Here is a 7,900-nt window from a genome sequence, read left to right as displayed (position 1 = left end):
AAAGCCCCTTTATTAGCCTTTACGATCTGTTAGGCCTTTTCTGTGTAATATCGACGCCGCCTCCTGGTCAGGCACTCCGAGCATTTGGTCGCACAAATGTAGGCCAATCAGAAATGCAGACGTCTCTTCTTCACTGCTCCATTCATCTCGACGACGCGTGTTAGTCACGCACCCAGGACATCTAGTAGCACAAGAATAGGCCAGTCATGGATGCAGGCGTCTTCTCTTGACACATGGAAATTGTGCTCCATAAGCACCCTGGATTTACTATATAACAGGCGCGATGGCTGGTCTTCTGACCCGAATCTACCATTCCTTTACAATTCTTAAAGCTGATTTTGGGCAAAATCTCTATTATTGTTCTCTACGCCAATGCTCAATATGAGTGCCTCCTCCGGAGAGTCACTGCAAATCATCAACACGGTGGAAATAGGAACCGGTTCGTTTCCGCAATTCACAAAACTTCCCCCGGAGATTCGTTCTATGATATGGACGCAATCACTCTGTCATGAACGCTTTATTCGAGTGGAACTTTTGCTGGGAAGAAGTCCTCAAGACCTGTTGGACGAGAATCGACCAGACTACTATGCTCAACTAGATGCGCGTATTATCCAAGAACTGGACGCTCGGTCACATCACCGTGCTCGCCTTGACCGGGAGAATAGCTTCCTGGTTGTCTTGAGAAACAGGCATGAAATAAGCAAGCTCTTCCGGGTTTGCTCCGAGTCGCGACAAAGTGCCATGGGTTTCTATCGTGTTAAAGTGCCTTGCTATTATAAGCAGCTGGGCGAATATCCGACCGAAGGTACATTCTATTTCAATCCGGAGCTGGACTTTTTGGATATTGATGGGTTGAAATTTCTTCCCAGATTCGCCAACACGCTATTGGCTAATGATCCCCGGCATGTCGGACTCATCAACCTAGGGAGTGTATGGGGTCATGCTACGGAATGCTACGATCCTTTGTTTCAGCCGATCGAGGGCGACGAGCATCTTGTACGTCAGCTTCTGTCAAGACTTCGTCGTGTCATCTTCGGCTACAATGGACACTTTGGACGTAGTGTTCATAGTCGTCTGGCTCAGAAGTACGGATTGAAGCCTCAGTTACATCGGTCCAGACCCATACTAGCCTCTGTCTCCAAATTTCAGAGGTTGCCACAGGATCCCAGGTCAGTTGAAGCAGAGTTGACCAAGACTTTGTTGGGCTTGGCGGATCCACGAGACCAGATGTACCGCTGGTACAGGCTCTTGGAGCACTGGCAAATCGAGTATCCAAATCATCGTATCGATTATCGTTATATGATTACTGTTAACAATACACGGGTGACGGACCGAGAGGAAGCACTTTTTGCGCTCAGAGAAGAGAAGGAGGAATGGAATAGGTGCCGGGAGGCGTATATGGCCGACGGGGTACCCTGCGAGGAAGACGATGATGAACTTGCTTCAGCCTATGGGTTCTGGCTCTTTCCCATATCTGCATTCGGGCGCATCCCAAAGGCCAATGACCGGATCCGCCATATTGGTGGAACTCGTCTCAATAGTCGGCCCAGAGTTTGGAAGTTTGGGAAGGCATGGGATGTATCGAAGGAGTCGCCCGAACTCTGCCTGCAATACCTCCCCGAGGTACCATTGTCAGAGCCCAAGAACAATCGGACTAGCAGGCTATGGAGGTCACCAAAACATCGTCCAAGCATGAGAGACCGATTCCATATGTCTGTTTATAGCCCTGTATAGCCGATTATACTTTTATTATTACTAGACTCTTCTAGTAGTTTATATTAGTTATAAAGAATTATTAATTATAGTATTTTTTATTATTTATAAAAAGAACTTTAAATAAAAATAATATTATAATACTTTCTTATATATTATAATACTTTCTTATATATTATAATACTTTCTTATATATTATAATACTTTCTTATATATTATAATACTTTCTTATATATTATAATACTTTCTTATATATTATAATACTTTCTTATATATTATAATACTTTCTTATATATTATAATACTTTCTTATATATTATAATACTTTCTTATATATTATAATACTTTCTTATATATTATAATACTTTCTTATATATTATAATACTTTCTTATATATTATAATACTTTCTTATATATTATAATACTTTCTTATATATTATAATACTTTCTTATATATTATAATACTTTCTTATATATTATAATACTTTCTTATATATTATAATACTTTCTTATATATTATAATACTTTCTTATATATTATAATACTTTCTTATATATTATAATACTTTCTTATATATTATAATACTTTCTTATATATTATAATACTTTCTTATATATTATAATACTTTCTTATATATTATAATACTTTCTTATATATTATAATACTTTCTTATATATTATAATACTTTCTTATATATTATAATACTTTCTTATATATTATAATACTTTCTTATATATTATAATACTTTCTTATATATTATAATACTTTCTTATATATTATAATACTTTCTTATATATTATAATACTTTCTTATATATTATAATACTTTCTTAAAGGGAACCTTTATACCTACAGCTCTTAGCCGGTTTTCTGTCTTATCTGTGCAACTATCAGGCCCCTTATCGGTGAAAATCCTTTGTTGGGCTTCGAGTTGTTGGGCCCTGTCCGTGCAACACGAATCGAATCTTTAACGAATTACTAGAGTTCTAGCGTTTGAACATTGAGCTCTTTGGTATGCATTAATACCAAGAAGCTTGATTGAAGTAAACTGAATCAGTCAATCTGGGTCATAGTTATTTAGAGCTATGCCTTGTCCTAGTCAGCTACATCTATTGAGAATAGCAGGTTTGGGCCATCTTCGATCATGAGTCTGCAGTATACCATTGAGCTCCGCGTCCACGCCCTGTTCCTCCTCGTTATCCCAATGCGATTCAAAACGAATCAATACTTTGCCCAAAGGCATGGAGCATTTCTCTGATAGTTCTGACATGGCTCCGGCTCCGAGAATAACCAACGCGTACATCCGGTTGTGGACAGGATGGCCTTTTGCGGATTTGAAGGCATCGTATAACTTGGGTAGTACGGCCTCACAGTCTGGGACAACTCAAGATGATGTCTGCACACTAAGAGACCTGGTCATTTCATGAGCCGCATTGGCCGGCTTCCAGAAGACTAGAGGGTCCTTGAGCATTGCTAAAGAGGAGGCTTCTGCCAACATTCCAAAATTGGCGGCCAAGAATTCCGACGCGACCTGCAATCGGTAATTGATGAGGAGTTTCTCGTTCCATTGCGAAAGGTCAGCCGCCCATGATGCAATCTGGTCCCCCAGATGCTCCCGAAGTCTGGCAATTGTCTCCTCTTTCGTCAGGAGGCTCGCAATGCGGAACGCACAGACGGGCTCGGCGTCATCCAACTCGTAGTAAAACTTGAACGATGGCGAAATGTCCAGAGGCAAATTTTGCGTCTTGTCCATGAGACTAGATGTCACGCAGACCGCCACCTGCTCCTTGTTGAGGCGAATGTTGCACCACGTGGTCACCTTTGGCTCATCAATCAACCGCAAACGTATTTCGGTGGCAACTCCTGCTCCGGCTGCGGCACCACCACGCAACGCATATAAAAGTCTTGGGTGGCTGTGCTCATCCACGCTGACGATAGATCCATCCCATAGGACAACACGTCCGCCGATGACAGATTGACAACCGAGTCCATAACGCCGAGTCAACATTAAGTCCCATCCAGCCGTAGTGAAATGTCCACCTACTCCGACACCAAAGCAATCCCCGTGGGGGACTGCCTTGTGGTGCGTGGCGAGAGTGTGCATGACCTGACCGAGCAAGCAGCCCGGCTCAAGCACCAGTGTACCATTCGAAATATATTGGTTGGTCATGGCTCCCAGGTTCAGTAGGATGACGGGATGAGAGCTTGGATCCCGGTGCAAGTATCCATGGCCGCCACTCTTGATTGTAATGGTGAATCCATCGTAAAGCTTGAGCTCCTGGAGCAACTTGACAGTTTGGCAAACTCCCCATTCGCTCCGCGGTGATACCACAGCTGCAGGAATCACGGCTCCCGTGTCATGCATCATGGCTTCGAGCGGAAGAGCATCTCCATTGACATGCTCTGCTTGAATTCCTCTCTGTTTGAGAGTCGATATAAAGCATGCTAAATCGCTATTCGTCCTATCGCCGTTGTCATTCATGATTGCACAATCGGGTTTGAGGCTTGGGTAGGCTTGGCCGTCCATGGTAGGAAGTTATGGTGAAAGAGTTGTTGCGTTGTGCCACTCCAAATAGCCGCGCGTGCTCAGCGTCGCACTGAAGAGGCATTCATTCTATTCTGGGGAATTGTTGAACTGTATGTATTATTGACAGGCTAGGAAACTTTGCAAAGGCTTATTCGGGTCCAGTGTACCTGTGACAAGGGCTCAACAGGGCTTAGAGCAAATAGCTCAATTCATCTAATAACAGTATTGAGTATGAAAGGTCCTTGGTTTTCCTTAAGGCCTCGTTGACCAAAGACGTCTTTAAATACAAGAAGTCGGTGAGGGACTTAGCCCTCGGTCCCGTGATTGTACCCCTTGTGTAACCAAGGCCATTTCCGTGTGACTGTAACTACGTATGTCTTGCCCCCACCCGAACACGAACAGCTCCCATGTCAATCCCATATATTAATTGCATTTAGACCTCATGATATATTTTGGCTAGACGTAGAATAAAATTGTAGTGTAGAGTCTTATTCAGGTGTCAACGGATGCGGAAGTCGCCGGATATGGCGAATAGCTGTAACAGCTAAGTAGTGATAACTGCAAAATAACCGCCTTCCTTTGAATAGATAAGTAGAAGAAATCAAGGAGCTAGTTTATTGAATATATATTTATAGCTACTTGTTATAATATCAACTATAGAACTGAACACACCACTTGTGCTACAAGTAAAAGGTATAATTGAAGAGAATATAGTAAAGTATAGCATATTTAGCTCAACTAGATTTTTAGCCGTATATTTTAACCCTAGTATTTATAAGTATATTAAATGTAAATGTAATTGGTATTATATTTTATAATATAATTAAATATTTTGTAATATATTTAAATATATTATAAATATATTCAGCCTTTTCTGTGCAAGACGTGTCTGGCGTAAAATCCGCAGGTGACAAAACAAGGGCAATGTTTTTTGAAATCTATTTTTTAAGTTACATGATGAAGCGTCATCATAACATGTTATACTTTTCTTGACTAGGTTGTAACAGTTCTTATAGTATAGAATTCGCCATCACCTTTACTACCAGATTACTTTTCATTATGCGCAGGTGCGTTCTAGAAACGAAACGTGGACAAATATTAAATTCTACTGTCTTAAAACAGTTCCATCGCTAAACGTCCTTCTCTCTAATGCCTCCGCATCTATTCTAGATACAGGCCAAGTAGACACAGTCCAGTGCTATTCTGAGCGGGAGCCCTCTATGCGTAAAAGTGACGACGTGTCCTTCCATTACCCTTTGGCTTGGGCTTAGGCTTGGGCTTGGTGCCAGTGCTAGGGTTGTCGTCATCATCACCACCTTGCCCCGGATGGTCCTCCCCGTCTCCCTGGGTAGGTGGCCTAGCCGGCCTGCCAGGTCTCGCACTCGGATGCTTGGGTCCTGTTCATCGTGGGATGTGCCTGGCTTTTTACTCTGAGAAGGATGCTTGGGCGGCGGCTTGACCTGGCCTGGATCGGAAGCTCCTGGATCCGATTCATTATCAGCCGGCGTGGGTGACTGCGTGACTGCAACCTTTCCGACCGCCTTTGGCTGCCTCCAGTTGAACGGTGTTGTGTCCAGGTCGGCGGCAACCTTGCCATCGGTCAACACGTTGAGGTCCTTGACCAATCTGTTGCAGCCCCAGTTGTCCTATACTTTCTGTGAATACCTGTTCTAAACGCGTTTCAGGGGTCGAGAATATACCTACACCGTCACCGCAAGGGGGTTGAATGATGTACTCCTCGCCATTGGGGCCCGGCCTCTTCAGCTTCATGATGGCGATAATTCGAGCTCCAGATCCGCCTTGCGGGCTCTTAAATACGCCGGAATTCTCCTTGTGGATCCGTGAACAGTGTCTGGTGAATTGACTTTTGATGGCGGTGCTTGGTTCATGCGCGACGCTTGGTTTCGAGTAGATAATCCGGCTGCGCTCTGCTTTAAAGTTGCAGTCTCGCGCCTTGCAGCCTTTAATATAAACTCAACTTCCATATAATAAACTACGCCGCTCTACCTTGGGAAGTATAAAAGTAGCGCTAAAAGACGTTACATCCGTCCATTCTACGAACCCTACCAACGTTTTATTCTTTATTGGTTTCTGCTTCCCCTAATCCTCCAGGTTTATTTTCATCTGCCCCTGTGCCTCCTCCTCATGAATCGGTGCACAACAGATCCGGCCAATTGTCCGACAAACTTTGAAAAGATGGCCGTGGTGCAACTTGGAGACTGGCCGAGTGAGCTGATAATCTCTCTGCTAGGCTTGCTTCCCTTGACAGACTTGCTCTCCATGGGCAGGGTCAATAAATATATGCGCAACGTGGCCGAACCGCTCGTCTACTCAACCATCGAGATCACCTGGGCTTTACGCAGCACGCCGCCTGCTATGTTGCTGTTGCCAACCATTCTTGACAGACCCGACCTAGCTGGCCATGTCCGCACGCTGCGCCTCCAAGGAGACGGGTTCGAAAATCACCCTGAAGTCCGGGAACCGCCCGCATTTCCTGCCAGCCCGCTTCTTCTGGACAAGGCAACCAAGTTTATTCAGTCTACGGGGGTGCCATTTGCCAAATCTTGGATAGGCGAGCTGCAACTCGGCACCGCGGATGCCATTGTGGCTGCCCTCCTGGCATCCATGCCTAATTTAATGACTTTGTATCTCGGTCCAAACTTTACCATCAAGAGCCGGCTTTGGGGAGGCGTGCTTCGATGCGCTCTTTGCCAGCCAAAAGAATACCAGTTACCTACCTTTACGCAGCTCCGTCATGTCACGTCCGAGTACAGAGCCAAAGAATGGCACCACCGCGATATCGCCAACACGGCCGACGTCCTTCCCTTCTTTTACCTCCCCAACGTTGAGCACCTGTCCGTTTCTATTGACAACCCAGCTCAATTTGCGTGGCCGTCAGATCCGCCCGCCCCGTCGTCAATAGTGTCCCTGGATCTGTATAGGCTGCGAGAATCGCGACTGGCCCCCGTCCTCTCCGTCCTTAGGGGACTCCAGAAGCTACACTGGAACTGGCTATACCAGCCAGATCTCGATGAAAACGTTAGTCAAGATGTCGTTGAACTTGATACGGCAGCTGCTGCGCTCAGCTACGTTCGAGATACACTTACAGACCTGACGATCCGGGCCATAACACGCCCTAGGATATCAGTCGGCGATTACGACCCTCCCTCGTTAGAAATTCAAGCCTCCTTGGACGGCATTTCTAGCTTTAGTAAGCTTATAAGACTATGCGTCCCTTGGGTCTTCTTGATGGGGTTTTCGCCATCCTTGAGTAAGAAACTTTTAAATGCTCTCCCTTTACATCTTGAATTCCTTGATTTGGCCGCAGATTTAGACGATCACGAGGAATGGGAATGGGACGATGACTCCGTTCTAGATGCGGTGAGGTCCGAGTTAGCGGGTCGAGCTTTATCTTCGAGACCCCATCTCCGTCAGATTACTCTGCCTATTCCGCTTGGTTTTGGCGATTTATCTAGTGAACAAAAGAAGAAGCTAGGGGATATTAGCGCAAGTGCGGGAGTAAAACTGGCATGGATTGATAAATGAGTAACACGGCTTTGTTACACTTGTGCTAAATTTTTCAGCACAAATGGGATTACATATGTCAAGTATAATGCAGACGCATGTAGAGCCACTTATAATTGTGACGGTACAAGGGCACG

The 7,900-nt window shown here is 44.6% G+C and overlaps 4 protein-coding genes across 4 annotated transcripts; 2 read left to right on the top strand and 2 right to left on the bottom strand.

Annotated features, from left to right (window-relative positions):
• Positions 1–381: 381 nt before the first annotated feature.
• Positions 382–1,734, top strand: MAA_08561 (uncharacterized protein; the record flags this gene model as incomplete). The annotated part of the gene is made up of 1 exon (XM_007826559.1): positions 382–1,734. The coding sequence occupies one exon, from the start codon at positions 382–384 to the stop codon at positions 1,732–1,734; it is 1,353 nt and encodes a 450-aa protein (XP_007824750.1).
• Positions 1,735–3,095: 1,361 nt separating this feature from the next.
• MAA_10744 (cytidylyltransferase family protein) lies at positions 3,096–4,193 on the bottom strand (the record flags this gene model as incomplete). The annotated part of the gene is made up of 1 exon (XM_011412462.1): positions 3,096–4,193. The coding sequence occupies one exon, from the start codon at positions 4,191–4,193 to the stop codon at positions 3,096–3,098; it is 1,098 nt and encodes a 365-aa protein (XP_011410764.1).
• A 1,263-nt stretch (positions 4,194–5,456) lies between these two features.
• On the bottom strand, positions 5,457–6,008 carry MAA_08562 (uncharacterized protein; the record flags this gene model as incomplete). Its single annotated transcript, XM_007826560.1, has 3 exons — positions 5,457–5,582; positions 5,621–5,884; positions 5,943–6,008. The coding sequence occupies 3 exons, from the start codon at positions 6,006–6,008 to the stop codon at positions 5,457–5,459; spliced, it is 456 nt and encodes a 151-aa protein (XP_007824751.1).
• A 426-nt stretch (positions 6,009–6,434) lies between these two features.
• MAA_10743 (DNA mismatch repair protein) lies at positions 6,435–7,784 on the top strand (the record flags this gene model as incomplete). Its single annotated transcript, XM_011412461.1, has 1 exon — positions 6,435–7,784. One exon carries the CDS (start codon positions 6,435–6,437, stop codon positions 7,782–7,784), a length of 1,350 nt encoding a protein of 449 aa, XP_011410763.1.
• Positions 7,785–7,900: the final 116 nt, after the last annotated feature.

This window comes from Metarhizium robertsii (genome assembly GCF_000187425.2).
Source record: "Metarhizium robertsii ARSEF 23 chromosome Unknown MAA_Scf_1, whole genome shotgun sequence".
Classification (NCBI taxonomy): Eukaryota; Fungi; Ascomycota; class Sordariomycetes; order Hypocreales; family Clavicipitaceae; genus Metarhizium; species Metarhizium robertsii.
Note: the sequence above shows the minus strand (reverse complement) of the source record. Positions and strands in the feature narration are given on the sequence as shown.